The 15,822-nt window shown below is 40.8% G+C and overlaps 1 protein-coding gene across 5 annotated transcripts in view; it reads left to right on the plus strand.

Moving 5' to 3' along the window:
- Window positions 1-15,822, plus strand: part of TMEM108 (transmembrane protein 108) — a 144,791-nt gene that overhangs the window by 62,768 nt on the left and 66,201 nt on the right. For 3 of the 5 annotated variants that reach the window (XM_082752550.1, XM_082752554.1, XM_082752551.1), the window contains exon 3: window positions 9,254-9,335. Coding sequence is in view for 2 of the 5 variants with exons in the window: in XM_082752551.1 (XP_082608677.1) it covers window positions 9,296-9,335 (40 nt within the window). In the remaining 3 variants the exon portion in view is untranslated. Of the gene's footprint in view, window positions 1-4,704; window positions 4,911-9,253; window positions 9,336-15,822 lie in introns of those variants that run through there. The other 2 variants (XM_082752552.1, XM_082752549.1) reach the window with 2 other exon arrangements.

Below are 15,822 nucleotides of genomic sequence, written 5' to 3' on the forward strand. Positions count from 1 at the left end.
TTGAAAATTTAGTATGATTTTCTTTTCACTGAAAAAAAAGACAAAATGCCATGTATGTGTTTATTCATTTCTTTCTTTCCTTTTTTGTTTCCCCTTGTCACTGGAGAGGCATGCGAGTATAAATAAGGGAATAAGGAAAGAAGCAGAAAACAGTCATCATCTGACATCTACATACAAACCCAAACATAAACGTACAATTCAAAATTACAATTGCAATAATGAATGTGTTACTTTTTACTTAAACTTTTGGCAGCTGAGGTGTTTATATTCTCCTTAACTGTGTGATCGTGTTTGTTACGATAGAATGGGCCACATCTAGCATCTGCTGATGGGACTCTCGGACCTGAGTCAGAGCTCTTGTTCCTTACCCAACTTCAGTTTGCCAAAAGATGTTGTTTTTGTGGACTGGATTCAGGAGCTGATGGAGTCAGAAAGAGGATTGCATTGGTATTCCTCACTGGTGATTATTTCCTCTGTGCTTTGTAGATGTGGACCAGCTGGTAAGTTTGGAGACAAAGCAGAATTAATGGGTTTGGGGCTGGCCTCATCTATACTTATCCTACATTGGGTCAGTAGAGATGGGCCAAAACTTAATTAGTCTATCTCGACCTCTTTCCTCTTCTCTATCCCACCCTCTCAGTCTTTACAGTGTATTGGTGAATGCTGGTAAAAGGAACCCTGTTTACAATTGAAGTCTTCAAAGCCAAAGCCCAGTCCATGAGATTTTTGTACAAACAATTATAGGTCCTTCCCTGCTTTAGCTTGCATCTTCAGTTCGCTGTAAATCAGTTAACGGTGATGCAGAATATTGAGCCTCCTTTGTGGTGATTTGTTAAGGGTTATTTGTTTAGCTGGATAATTGCATTGCTTGCTAGAGGGAAGGTTGATCATGCAGTTAAAATGTTAGACAGAGCTGTTCCCATCTCTACTGCAGATTTTCTTGAAAGTCATCTAGGGCCAGTGTAAGACCAGTGTTTGCAGTGCTACAGTACAGGTGGTTTTGATAGCAAGGCACCTGCTTACGTCGTTAAATGCTGAAGCATCTTTCTGAAACGGGTATTTTGGCCTAGATTTCTGACATGCAGAGCATGCATACTTCTCTTTGTTTACAGTTGATGATTTCCATTCCTGAACATTTAAGCCAATCAACCAATCTCTGGAATATAGTGCTACATTATGAAAGATAGAAAACATCTTCTCTTGCTCTTCTTCCTTTCTCTGCTTGAAATATTTGCGTTCAATCAAGCAGAATAACGTGAAAAGCCTGATTTCAGCTGCTTCACAAAGGTACACCTTTCTCCTACTCTCCAATTTAGAGAGCTGTTGGCTCACTTGTTCCTTATACTAAGTCTTTTTCATTGTGTATCCTACAGCATAGGAACAAGGGACCAGTTTAACACAGCTGCAGAGGAATTAACCCCATAAACCTGCAGCTGGAGAGACCACTTGGTGGGACCCCTTTGTACAGCTGTTGGCATCCTCATTTTCAGTGTCATCAGCTGAAATTAAAGGTGGGTCTTCAGCCTTCATATGAGAGAAACAGCCCTGTTAAAAGGGTTGGGTCTCCTCATTCCTACACAGGCATTTAAAACAGGTCATGGGAGCCAGGCTTTAGAGGAGCCTGCTACCTACAGAGAGAGTTCGGGTGAGTAAATCAGATGGTGACATCCACATTGTGGGCACCCTGAGGCAGGTGAGATGTTGTGGAAGATCCTCCTGGGAAAGCACAGTGTCACAAGAGCCATGTGGAAATGGAGCTGGTTTCTGTGTTTGTTACCTGCTATGATTGTCAAAGAAAATTCAGCTTCTTTCTTTCCTGATTTTCCTAGAAGTTACAGAGGTATCTAAAACAGTTGCAGGGGGCATCTTAGGAGATGCTAGGCTGGGTAGCCATATGTGCCAAGAAAGTCTTCCAGCAGGAGAGCTTGCGGTGATTATAAAGTTTTCATGTCAAAGAGCAGACAGTTTACACTGCTGGGTGCTTCCTAGGCACAGTACCGCCAAGTGAAATTTTTGTCATGAACTTGAAATTATATTAAAGTACGTATTGTTTTGGGTCCCAGAAGATCCATAAAGAAAAAAAAAATGAAAACTTACACTGCTTAGACTTAAATCTATCATATTTCATTAGGGGGAAAAAAAAAGTCTTTCCAAGTGGACAGTGAGACGGTGAAAGGTTCTTTTCACTAAAGACTATTTTGGTCCAACTTTCTTGACCCAGTTGTTTCACTTTTTTTTTTTTTTTTTAAGTTGCAACATGAAAGATGCTCCTTCCCCAAACTCAGAGTAGTTGGACTTTTTTCCTTCAAACAGTTAGCAAAAATAGCCTGTTTCAAGCTGTGCCATAAAATTTCAGCATCAAAGTTCCAGATGGCCATTGGTAACAGCAAAGAGAGCTATAAGGGAAATATTTATGTAGCTAGACCTTGACATATCATTATTAGTTTTCCAGTGGAAGTAAATTCACAAAGCCTATCCTTACATGTGTGTTCTTTCTTGAAAAAGGCTTATATGGTTCACTTATGTGTCCTATGCCTTGGGTTACTGTCAGATAACAGAGATTTTCATGTAACCGAAGTGGCAGAAGTCACTTCCTCCACCTGGAAAATACAACTGTGGTATTATGACTGGAAAAAAATTGCCTTTGTAAGCAACAGAAGACAAATGGGCACCCAGAAAGCCTTCTGTAGTAAGACATTTGTTGTAAAATTAGAGTATCTAATGGCATTCGGTAGCTCCTTAAAATGACTGCAGTGTCGCAATCTAGTGTTAGGCTGTTGCAGAAAATTGACGGTGCCCTGTGGGACTGTGTCTTTCAACCTTGATGCATAACTTGGTAACAGTAAACAGATGGTTAATTCATTTGGAACTAATTGACAATAGTGGAAAAGTAGGTTTATGTACGGTATCACTGCAGCAAAATGATATCTAGCTAATAAGCAGTGTAGCTTAAGTAATGGTGTAGGAGAAAACAGAACAAAGGAACTTCTACTTTATAAATGCTACTGGATCCGCACTCTACCATAGGAAAGTTATAAAATTCATACATTCGCCTTCTCTCCACTCCTAATGTGTATTAATGACCAAATTCCAGTGATCCTTATAGCTGCTAAGTCAACTTGATCCTTATAAATATGTTAGCTTCTTCTCAGAGCTCCACAGAGATGAGAGATGGAAAGGAGAGGCTTACTCTTAGCTCCTCGTTCTCCAAGTGGACGGACAGACACACAGCATCATGTCTGAGCACCTATGGGAGCAAGAAGCAACCAGAAGAACTGGAGGTCAGACTTCTCTCACGCTGGAGCTGCTTTCAGAACTGTTTGCTAACAGCAGATAATTAAGAAAAGAGTAAGAACTAAAGTCCCTGGCACACCTGACAGAGGGTAAAGGACATTCAGTATCTAATGTTTTGTAGTTCTTCTGATCACCTTCTCTGGGCCTTCCCGGTTATAATCAGCCCAGAGAGCAACCCTGTCTGTCACAACTTTTCCAAAAAGGTCATGGGGCTCAAGTTTGCTGGAGGGCAAGCACACATCAAAGCCGGGAAATCTCACATTAAATGACCTTTCATTTACACTCTGGTATTTTTCCTCTCAGTTTTTCCTACCCTTTCAACACTTGCCCTTGGCTGTTCCAGTGATCATTCGTAATGTTACCACAGATGCTAAGGCATTAGGCAGCCCAAGGCAACAGCAGGGCTACCTGGCCTTTCCATACTAACTTCTTCCCCTAGCCATGGTCACTGGGACATGAGGTCCTTCAATGCCTGTCCATTTTTGTGACACTGCACACAAAGAGCGTAAGCCTTTTCTCCCTCTCCCTCTCATTGACATGCCCAAGGTTCAACATGTGGCTAAAGGGTTCAAACACCAATACCAGAATATCCACAACAAGGCACATGCCCAGGGGGAATCATAGATGTCCTGCAAAGCAAAAGAGGTTTTGGTGTTGTTTGTTGGTTTGTTTGGTTTTTTGTTTGTTTGTTTGTTTGAGACCTTAAGAAAGCAAAAGGTGTGCACTTCAGAGGATAATTGTGAAAGTAGATGCGAATTGCTCTTTCTTGGCTCTGCAAAGAGGAATCCATTCCAAAGGGTGCTTAAAGATCTAAGTATAAAGGGGACATAAATATCAAAGTTGCTGCACTCAGGATGTTATGAAGAAAGATGGTAACTGTGGTTTGCCCGTTCCAAGCAGCGCGAAATAAATCACAGCGGAAAATGTGGCACATGCTGAACAAGAACACAGAATTCTTGCTTCAAGGAATCTTAGTGCAGCAAGTTAATCATCTTTTTATTAGCATGCCCCGAAGGTTTCAGGGACATAAATTTTGCAAAATAACAGCTGGATTGTGGAAGTAGGCCATTGAATTAAGAAACAAATCACACAAACAAGAAAACACAAAGCTACACTTGAGCCTTGTGTAGTCGAGAAAAGTACACCTGCTTCCTGTTATGGGACATGCTTGAATACTCTCAGAGTGGCTAACCTGTGGGAAACAGGGTGAAAACCTTGGTGGTGGAATTAAAGCTGTGTGAATCTGGCCCTGAGCCAGTATTGAGTGAGAACCTGTGCCTTTTCCCATTGGCCATGAAAGCCCACCTCATGGGCAGGACCACAGGCTTTGATAAGCAATTTTGAATTCAGCGTATGATGCAACAAGAGCACTTCAATCAGGAGGAGAGGTGGAAAAATAGAGGATCTGGCCTTTTTGCTGGGAGACGTCTGGTTGCTGTTGGAAGTACCCTTTGCAAGAGGCATTTCATTCACGGGGAAATCACACCTCCATGAGTTTTGAGTCAGGAGCCTCTGCTGTTGCCTTCTTGTAAGGATTTGTGGAGCCCTCAAGAACAGGACAATATTAAAAGGGTCAAGGTTGACTTTCCTTGGGGATTCACCAATTGAAGATGGAGGTAACTGGGTCTGTCTTGTTTTCCTCTTTCATGTTCTGCAAAACCAGGATTAGTATAGCTGAGAAGACAGAAATAAAATAATAAAGTTTTTGTGCCTCATGGGTTACAACTGATATGTCTTTTACCTATCTCCTCTTTCCATCACCTGTTTTTCATCTTCTTTGTTTCAGTCTATTGGTTTCTGTGTGACAGACTCAAAAGGCAAAAAAGGTTGTCCATTGACTGCTAGGTTTCTCTCAACACTCGTCTTCTGTTTTCCTCCATTTCTTCTTTAATTTAAGGCACCACTGGTATTTTTTTTTCTCATCAGACATAATGAATGGCTGGGAGCTGTCAGCTCTTTTGGACTCTTTTGTCTTCTATTCATCATTATGTCTTCATTGTCCTCTTTAATTTATCTGAGACGTTGAAGGGATCACTTACTGTGAAAGACAATATTGCTAGCTGTCCGTAGGGGTTTCACATATCTATTCATCATCATGCCTAGGATAAACTATATGTGAAACACTGTGCACTAAAAAGGGCAAAATACGTAAGCTCTATTCAAACACCACATTAGCTGGTGTTTTCAAACACAGGTATCTAAGACTAGGCATGTAACACCCTTAGTGGTTACAAATTTCCACCAATTTTGCTATTGAAGATGGGTCTTTATAACTTAAAATGAATTTGAGTGTACAAACTTGCACTAGATTTATTACTTCTAAATATACCAACATGCATTACAGTCTAGAAAAAAAAGGAAAGGGAAGGGAAGGAAAGGAAAGGAAAGGAAAAGAAAGGAAAAGAAAGGAAAAGAAAGGAAAGGAAAAGCTTTAATTAGACTATTATTTTCTAATCTTTAGAGGAGAGCGAGTGGGTCTTCAGAGTGATTGGGAATATACCCAAGTAGTTAGAAACATAACTATGAATCTAGGAAATGAAGTTTAAGAATCTTTATTTTTTTCAATCCTAATCAAAGATCCAACATATTTGTAATGCATAATTCCCTCAAATAGTCAGAATGGCTCATCAAATATTGAAGCAAAATATGTTTCAAAATGAATATTTTGGCAAAGTGTACTCCTGTGAAAACTTGAGGAAGTGTTAAAAGAATAGAGCGAAGCTAGAATGAGCAGAAAACTCATCTACTCAGAATAGCTCTTAGATTTTTAAAGCTTAACACATACTTTTCAAATGCATTTTTTTCCTGTACTATTTTTTGTTCCTGCTCACTCTTTATATTTTTTTTTCTTGTTAATTACAGTTGATTTAAAACAGGTGGCAATACTCTGGTTTTATATTAATCTGTGCAAGGTCAGGAGCTGGCTGTGTGTCTGCATTTGCCATCTGCGTGTGCATAGCTCTGCTAATCTGTTAGTGCCTAAAACTGCTCCCTAAGTTACTTCAGAAACCATGGGTTGGTGAACCGGAGCCCCCCCAGATAACACTCAGTTTGTAACCTCTCTTGTTCGTGACAGATCACAGAATCACAGAATGCTTTGTGTTGGAAGGGACCTCAAAAATCACCTTGTTCCAGTGCCCCCGCCATGGGCAGGGACACCTCCCACCAGCCCAGGTTGCCCAAAGCCCCATCCAGCCTGGCCTTGAACACCACCAGGGATGGGGCATCCACAGCTTCTCTGGGCAGCCTGTTCTGGTGCCCCACCATCCTCTGAGTAAAGAAATTTCTCCCTAATATCTAAATTTAATCTCCCCTCTTTTAGTTTAAAAACCATTTCCTATCATTACACTCCCTGATAACGAGGCCCCCTCCAGCTTTCCTGTAGCCGCCTTTAGGCACTGAAAGGCCGCTACAAGGTCTCCACAGGCTCTCTCTCTCTTCTCCAGGCTGAACAACCCCAACTCCCTCAGCCTGTCTTCATAGGAGGGGTGCTCCAGCCCTCTGAGCATCCTCATGGCCCTCCTCTGGACTCACTCCAACAGCTCCAAGTCCTTCTTGTGCTGAAGGCCCCAGAGCTGAATGCAGTGCTTCAGGTGGGGGCTCACAAGGGCAGAGCAGAAGGGGACAATCACCTCCCTCAACTTGCTGGCCACGCTGCTTTTGATGCAGCCCAGGACATGGTTGGCTTTCTGGGCTGCAAGCTCACATTGCTGCCTCATGTTGAGCTTCTCGTCAACCAGCACCCCCAGGCCCTTCCCCTCAGGGCTGCTCTCAATCCATTCGCTGCCCAGCCACCATGTGTGTGACAAGGAAGAGATGAGTAAGGAATAATTAGTAATAAGACATGGCAGTTAGATCCCATGTTCAGACCCTGTCTTTGGAAAATCATTGCTGGTGCGATTTGGCTTCCCAACATACAAGTAAATCTCATTAAATCTATCTTATCTTACAGTACCTATCAATTAAATCCTTGCTTTGCATGCATCTCTTTTACACAAAAATTAGATATTCAAAAATATGGATTTATTTGCACTATTTTCCACGCTTTTATGTTTAACCTTAAGTCACGCCAAGAACTTTGAAGAAATTTTAGAGGTTGCAAACTCAAGGCAATTTTGGTTTATGCAGTTTTAGTGAGTTCTCGAAGTAGATTTTTGTAGCCATACAATCAAGAAGATAAATTTTCTAACTGAAGACAACAGAAAAACATCATGAAAGTTTTCAGGTGCTGATTTTTGTTTCTTTCCCCATATAGGCACTTATTCTTACATCTTAGCACAGGGTAAATTACCCTAGGAGTTCCATCTAAATAAATAAATATTCAACAGCATCCCATTTATTTTAACCACGAGACCAGAATTTATAAGTAAAATGCTTTTATACACTACGGGCAGCATTAACATGGAGATGGAAGGGAAATATGAATCAGTTGTGGTTCACAGCCCAAAATAGTGCATCACATCACAGTTACCAAGCACAGTGTGAACTGTACAAAAAGTCTGTGTTGACCATGCTTTCACCATTAAGGTATTAATAAAAATATATGCAGAAAAGGGTAAGAACCAGATAAACCACTGACAATATAGATTCCATATCCCCAAGGGCTCTGGCTGTAAGTGTATGTCAGACCAGAATTTACAAGCACTGAACAATCTGGAGTCACGTAAATACAATAAAAAGTGGAGAATTTGAAATTGCAACCCTAAACGCCCAGGCTTTTTCTACGTGTCTTTGCAAAGTGCTGTAATGGACCATATGAAATGCATATGATTATGCATAAAGACATTTTTTTTTCTTTTACTGTGTTTGCCTTGTTGTTTGATAAACCTCAAGGAGAAAGGGAAGACCAGGGGTCCTTCAGGAAGTCTTCATGATCCAGCATCATTATGATTAAAGAGTAATAAATTCATTCACAGATGATTGCTTTCAGTTAGAAGAAAACACCTTACAAATACTGAAATTTCTGCGAGTTCCTCCGATGTTTTAAGATCCCTTTTTAAATGGGAAAGAAAGCATGAGAGAAGCCAAATTTGTGTACACAAATTACTGTATCCAGTAACTTAACTAAACCCAAGCATCTTTTGTTACGGAGCACAGGAAAGAAAAGTGTTAATCCTTACAGGCCTTCTGCATAAAATATAGTTAAATACAGTTCTGTTTTCACAAACTGATCGGCATTTATTCAGTTCCAAAGTGTTACTCATTGGTTTGGATTCTTTATCTTATATATTCAGGACTGCATTTTAAGTAAGTTCTGAAAGATTTTTATGAGGGCACGTAAAAGTGACTCAGGAACGTCCCAAGTAGTTTGGAAGAAGAAATTGTTGAACTGAAACTGAGAAGATAGAACACACTGTTTAATATTCACAAGAGGAATCTCAGTGTCCTATCTTTCAAGTTGGTTATGAATCTCCAACAAATCTTTTTTATAGAATGAAAAGCATAAATGCTGTGCTGTCTTTGGGTCCTCAGTGAGACATTACTCACGGTGGTGTTTGCTTCTCGCTTCTGATTTATGCATTTATTTTCCTCAAAATGTGAATAATTAACATCAGTGTGACTGGGGTTGATGTTTAAAACTGAGGTGAAAAACACCTGTGACGAGTATTTGAAAATATTCTCTGAGGACTTCTGGAGTGATGCAAGAAGGGAGACTCCAGGAGCCGGCTCCAGCTCTGTGGGCCCTGCACAGCTGCCTGGCAGTGTCAGCATCTCATGTTTGCTCTTCAGTGAAGAAGTTGTACCCTTTGTAGGGGATAGCTTTGTTTTTAGATATACCCTTCACTGCCAAGCTGTTGGAAAGCATGGCTAAAAAGGCTAAAGCCCTAAATTTTCCTTTTGCTAATCAATACATTTTTCCTGTGAAGCTCCATCTTACTTTGTAATCAATAGGTGCAATAATAAGCATGAATTTTGTAGTAAATCACAAATCATTTTATTTTCTTGATTTCCTTGACAGAATCATGAATAAACTGGCAGACCAGCAGGATCACATGATACCATGAAGAGAAGCTTACAGGTCCTCTATTGCCAACTGTTTAGTAAGTAAATATATATATTTTTTCCCTGTAAGAATTAAATCATTCAAATTCATAAATAAGGTAGTATTATTTATGCTAGCCACAACTGAGAAAGGCACATAACCATGTGTCTTGTGTCATCTACCTGGAGGAACCACGAAGAAGTTAAATTCTCTTGTTCATTGAGATGTTTGGAGATGTAATAAAAAAAAAAAAAAAAAAGAAAGAAATTAAAGTATCAGGTGATTCCACAGAGTCTTGTACAAGGGTGAATGTGATCTGCTGTGCCTTGAAACTAAACACCCTCAGGAGAATGAGAAGTAGAAGCAGAGGATGATGGTTGGAAGGAATAATGCAACAACTTTTTTGTAATGATCGTTTTTGTCTATTTTGCTGTGGACAAATGGGATCCATCTAACGTCTGGTGGTGTTCTTTCAAAAAGGTCTGAGAGTGATGGGAAAGGAGCCCCAGACTCACACAGACTAAATTCTGTGTCACTTCCGGAGATTACTGGATTATTTTTTCTGGGTTTTTGCTTTCAGAAGAGTTTATGCAATATGAAAGTCCAGAAAAAAGACTTCCAAAAAGGTGAAATTTAGATTGTGCAGATAAGGGCTCTTCGCCCTATCCACAGGCATAAAGCAAGATTTTAGGTGTTAGATAATATTGACGCTGTTAAGACATTTCTGTCGACTGATATTTTTAGTGCAAACATCATAATTTGTAACTTTTTCTTCAAAATTTTGGAAGGTAAGTAAAATGAGAAAAGACAAAATATAACTGTACTATCTTCATTGTATGTTTTGCAAAGGAAATTGCCAGTTTACAGTAAGAATCTTTCTTTAAAAGTTTATGTTGCCTCTTCAGCAGAACTGCTCACTTCAATGTGCGTATTATATTACGCAGTTATTTATAGATTTCTCTTTTTCTGTTCCAAGCTAGACAGAAACCACAAAAACATGCTTAATATTCACAGGATGAACAATGCAAGGAATATTGTGTTTTTGGGGTGTGTATGTGAAAATTAATCTAACAAGTATTTTATAGACTTACAAAAATCTATTTAATAACTTTTTTTTACTCATTGCCATCAGGGTATAAAGCATGAGATTTTTTTGTTTTGCTAGACTGGTTGTTTTTGCTATTCTAATTTACCAAAAAAAAAAAATCAAGAAAAGTGTCAAAGGAATATGTTTTGTTTTGGCCTGATTCACTGATGTCCTACACCTTCCTTCCTTACCTACAACTGCAACAGTTGGGTCTGTGGTGCTGCCTCTCTGATGCAGCAGGATTTTCATCTTGTGTGGTATGTGGTTAACTGAGGCTTAGGTTTACAGAGAGAGGTGCCCTGTGTATGTACTCTTATGAATCAAAAACTGGGATGTCTTGAATAAAGTGTTGGTGGATTTTGTACAACCGGTGATCAGCTGGAGAGGCAAGACAGGTAAGAAGAAGTAGTTTCATCCCAAACCTGGTGCACTGCTATGAGACTTGTCACACCTTCGTTGAGTCCCAGCTGTGCTACTGGGCCAGCAGTGGCTACACCCTTCTGTGCATTCATTTCCACCTCTGTTCATTTGCACTGTATTCAGATGTGTGTCTATGCAGAGTCTGAGACAGTGGGACCCTCATTCTTGTGAGGACTGCTTGGTTTGGGGGCTAGAAGAAAAAGCTTACTCTTCTGTTTTATACACCGGTAGGAAGCGTGAGCTGTATTTTTTAAGGAATCAGGCCCATCTCTAAATAAGAATTTGAGAGACTAAATGTAGCATCTGTCTGTTTGGTGAATTTCAGATGAGTTATGTAATCAGTCTATTGCCATCCATATTCCTCTGCTGTGCTTTCCAAAAAGAGCATATTCCATCCATTTATGCTGATCAAGAATAGTATGTGAAAATGGCACTAGCAGCAGCTGCTCTTTTGAATATGGTTGTAGCTGGCTTGACTCTGATCCCAGTTGTCAAGAGATAGACTTTGTAAAAATTGCAATACCACATTTGGCCCAGGACAGGGGCTCTGGGCAATGCTGCTTTACCTCTAGCCATTCATAATTTATGAATAAGTAATTAAACATGTGATAGAACTGTAAAGAAGCGCTGCTTTCAAACTGTATCTTCAAAGATTCTATTTAATCTGAAATCTCCGAGACGTTTAAAAAAGAACATAAAAAGATTAAACCAAAAATTTTGGAAGGGGTTTCTTAGTGAGAGCTCTTTGAAGTCACTAGCTAGATAGAGTTGATGAGGACCAATTAAAGCAAAACATGTGTCCACAATTTGCTGCCATTTGTTCTAGGCACATCTTTATGGATGAAGTTTGTTGCCTCTGTAATGATGAAGATGCAAATGCCTTTCCCATGAGGCTGAGCGATCTCCATTTTTTATAAAGACCTAATGTGATGATTTAAGCCCTACAGCATGAGCCACAATATGTCTGCATTTTCTGTAATAAAACATGCACATTATAATTTGCCATGCATGCACTGCTCACGGAGAGGATCCAAGTTGCATATAAACTAGGGAAAATGTGGAGAAAGGTAACTGGTAGAGCCCTTGGCACGCGAGCTGTGTATGAGACTTTCTTCTTCAGACATTTATTTTCCTGAAAAATGGAGCGACTTTTATTTTCTGTTTACTTACAGCACCGGCGTCTGTATGAGGACCTGTCACCATAGCATCTGGAAATGAATGCCAGTCTGAGTGTTTCTTCATGCCATTATCACTTAGTGCGTTCCCCAGCATCACTCTTTCATCATTGAGGCCTGGCACGATGCCCGGTAATATCAGCAGAAAGCGCCTCCCATGTGCAGACGCACAGCTCTCAGTAGCAAACGGAGCAAAAATGGCAGAGAGTGGCTGTGCCTTACGCCACACGCTGTCACAAATCTTGTGTCCTCTTGCTGTGGAGGCAGCTCGCCTTCCTCCTGGCAGCCTGAGTGCATTTTAAGTCTCTTGCAGTGAAATTCACGCTGTAGAAAGGGTAAGCATGAGCTGGTGCTCCATGCACGTCTGACACTATTCCGGGGGCACATCCCCCTTTCCATAAATATTTGAGAAGCTACATGAGTTTGTTAAATTCCTGTTTAAGAGAACGCCCAGTTCTCAGTGGCTTCTGTGAGGTGCTGAGCACCATTATCCCTAATGGCTAGTGCCTCTGATAGGACCCAGCACCCACCAAATCCTGTTTCTATTGCCGAGTAGTGGCTGTGAATAATTACATAGCTTCACTAAGATGGTATGCACCGGTGCTTGTGAGCAAGCAGGGAGGCATGGCAACAGTACAAAAAAGACCATAGCCAGAAGCAGGGGAATAGCCTGTTCTGTGCCCGTAGTAGATAAGGCATGAAGAAATGGATTTATAAAGCAGCAGGGAACTTGTCATTAGACATCAGGCCGAAATGCTGTCGCAGGTTAGGGCCCTGAAATGCTAGAACAGGATGGTCAGGAGGATTGGAGACACTCTGCCACTGAAGCACCTAATGGAAAAAAAAAAAACATCTCTCAGGGGAGACAGGGGTCATCTAGACAATTTCAAAAGCTCCCATAAAACCCCCTGATCCTGTGACCACGTAGATATTCTGGGTACTGTGTCCTCAGCGTAAATGAGCCTGCCTGCTTTGACAGAGCTCTCTCAGTTTGCATGAGCCATGTATAATTAATCCATGTGATAGGAACATACGGCTGACGTATGCTTTAAGGTAGCGGGATCGCTTGATGCACGTTGGGAGAGAGTCTCTTTCGATCATTCTTGGAACTTGCAGAAAGGAAAGAAACTGCCATTTTCGGTGTGCTCTGTTAGACGGGTAGGTGATAGCTTCAGCAAAGAGAACAGCGGGGGAGTGGTTATCTAGCAAAGAGTCCATCTGTTTTGCTTAAAAATTAGAAAGGTAAACAGCCTCTGGGTATGCAGTGTTTCATGTACAAAGCTTTTTGGGATACTCACTGGGTTGCAGCATTTGTATTTGTGAGTCACGTGGCTTGGTAACAGGCTGCCCACCAGGCAGCACACAGTAAGCAAGAAATCTACGCCTGCTTTTCCCACAGTTCAGTCCCAGATTGTTGCTTCAGTTTCTTAACAGAAACTTTGCCTTCTTGAAAGAAGCTGCTGCTTTCCATTTCCGTTCTGTGATCCTTTCCTGGAAAAACAGAGCTCTCTGTTAAAGAGGGCTTTAAAAGCAAACTGGCATAGCTTATAAAGAAGTTTAATTGAATATACATTTTCTTATCAGATACAGGCTCCAGCGTCCTTGATGTGCCCTCTGGTGACATTTCTGCTGCACACGCACAAGAGAACATGTCCCTGCTCACTGGCTGGATAAGCACAGCTCTTTGAATCCTATGGCTCTTGTTATTCTAAACCTGAGATTGTTCCCAAGAGCAGTCTGCAATATTTATTTTAAATTTGCTGGTTCTATCAACAGTCGTGTCCTTAAACACATAACGTTTGGGGAGCATTTCACAGAGTGCACAAGCTCAATAAAGAGTTTGACAGGGTGGGGGGCATGTTCTGCATTGTTCTGCTAAGAGCAGAAACAAATTTAGGGCACAGGGACCCTCCTGAGCAACTAAAATATTGTGAGAGCTCCTTCACTGCTCTTGCAGATTTGGCGAAACAGAGAAAAATATGGAGCAGGCCTGGGGCTATAGAATTTCAGGTCATGGCTTAAGTCCTTGACACTGAATTTGGAATAAAAAGCCAGCAGACAGCGAGGTTGTTATGTTTGCTCATTCTATTGGCAGACAAGCAATTCATGCTTTCGCACATACCATTTGATAGTCTGATTATGTTCTTGGCATTAAGTACCTTCATTTATATGCTTATACTGGCACTGTTTGTGTTAGAACCCTGTAGATTTTTGAAAATTAATGAGAACACGCATAACTTCCCAGTGTTTGTATGCGTCAAGCATTCAGGCTGGTAGTGGGACATCCTAGTAACAACATCTATGACCATTATGCTAGAAAACCGAGATATTAAATACATTTGCATAAATGTGGTTGTTTACCCAAACTGGAAAACGCTGCAAGGGTTTGGTTTTAAAATTCCTTTCACTCTTGGTAAAGAGATTATCTGATGGATCAAAAATTAATCCATAATATTCTCTCCATCCTGTGTTGTGAATTATTTGTGTTTTGGACCTGGAGCAATCCCCATTATAACACAGTGTGCCTGTCTAATCTTTTATTTTAGATCCAATATTGTTTGCCTCTAGCCTTGAGAGAGGTTTTAGAGGGAAAGTGAATAGACGGGAGTAAAAATTTGACTTCCCTATTTTCCTTTTCAAAAGTTTATTCATCCATCTCTAACAGAAATTAAACTTTAGGAACAAAGACTCAGCAGCTTGTGTAATATAACGTGTGTGTCTCTGAGACTCAGCATCAAGTCAAGTGGAGGAGGAATTGTTTCTGATACACTGGCAGGAGCCTAGTGACCATGAAATAGTGGTCCTGTTGAGTTCAGTGGCAAAAGTCCCATTGCCTTTAGCAGGATTGTGATTTTCTTCCTGGCTTCCATGTCTCCAGCTTTGCTTTATGTTGAATTATAAACCAAAAACATCCTGTTGAACACTTTGTTCCTTCACCAAAGCCTTCTTTCCTTGCTCTTTGTGCCTAGGAGACATCGGTATGTTTCTGACAATGTAATCAAGCCCTAACCCAGCAAATGCAGTTAAATATGGAAATTGAGCTCTTAGCAAGCTCTGCTCCTATGGCAGCACTAGCCATACGCTTGAATCTCTGTTGGACCATGTTCCAATAATTTGACATACAGTGATTTTTATGGCAGCACACACACTGCTGTCTAGTGTCCATGAATAATCCAGTGCCTGTGACAGCGTTCCTGCAAGGACAGAAAAATGACTAACTGTTAGATACTTAATAAACATTGCTATCTGATATTCCCTTATGTGTGAACTGCCAGGCACATGGACACGTCGTACTGCTATCAGTAATACAGGGAGATTTATACTGCTGACTTTAGGGTCTGGAAGTCTTATAGGTTAGAAATGTCTTCAACTTTTTGCAAAGCCTTTGAATGCTTCCCCCTACATCCACCCCTCGGCACTTTTTGACAGGGAAGTTCTAACTGTAGAGGTTATGCTAGCGTTGATCACCTGTGTATGTCCATTGTAGACTGTAAATAATTTAGAAGAAGCATAAGAAGCATATATAAAACCAAGTGTCATCCAAACAGTATGGCCTCAGGTGATGGGTATTACCACATCTCTAAACAGTAAGTATACAAATGTCCTATCCAATTCCACAGTAGATCGACAAAGAGCTTGAGTTCATGTCAAAATTTAGGCACATTCAACTCAGTGAAAGACTTCAAAACTCCACCTGCAACAAACACTTGCGGAAAGAGCACTGCTGTATAGCTCTACCAGCTTTCCCACCACTGAGCTTTTCTTCTGTACAGGGATGATTATGTGGTTCTCCAAGCTACTCTTCTCACTTGAGACCTGGCTCCTGTCATACTCAGGGACAAAGGCAAGATTTTGGGGCTGGG

Source organism: Aythya marila, assembly GCF_965140915.1.
Source record: "Aythya marila genome assembly, chromosome: 2".
In the NCBI taxonomy this organism is placed as follows: domain Eukaryota; kingdom Metazoa; phylum Chordata; class Aves; order Anseriformes; family Anatidae; genus Aythya; species Aythya marila.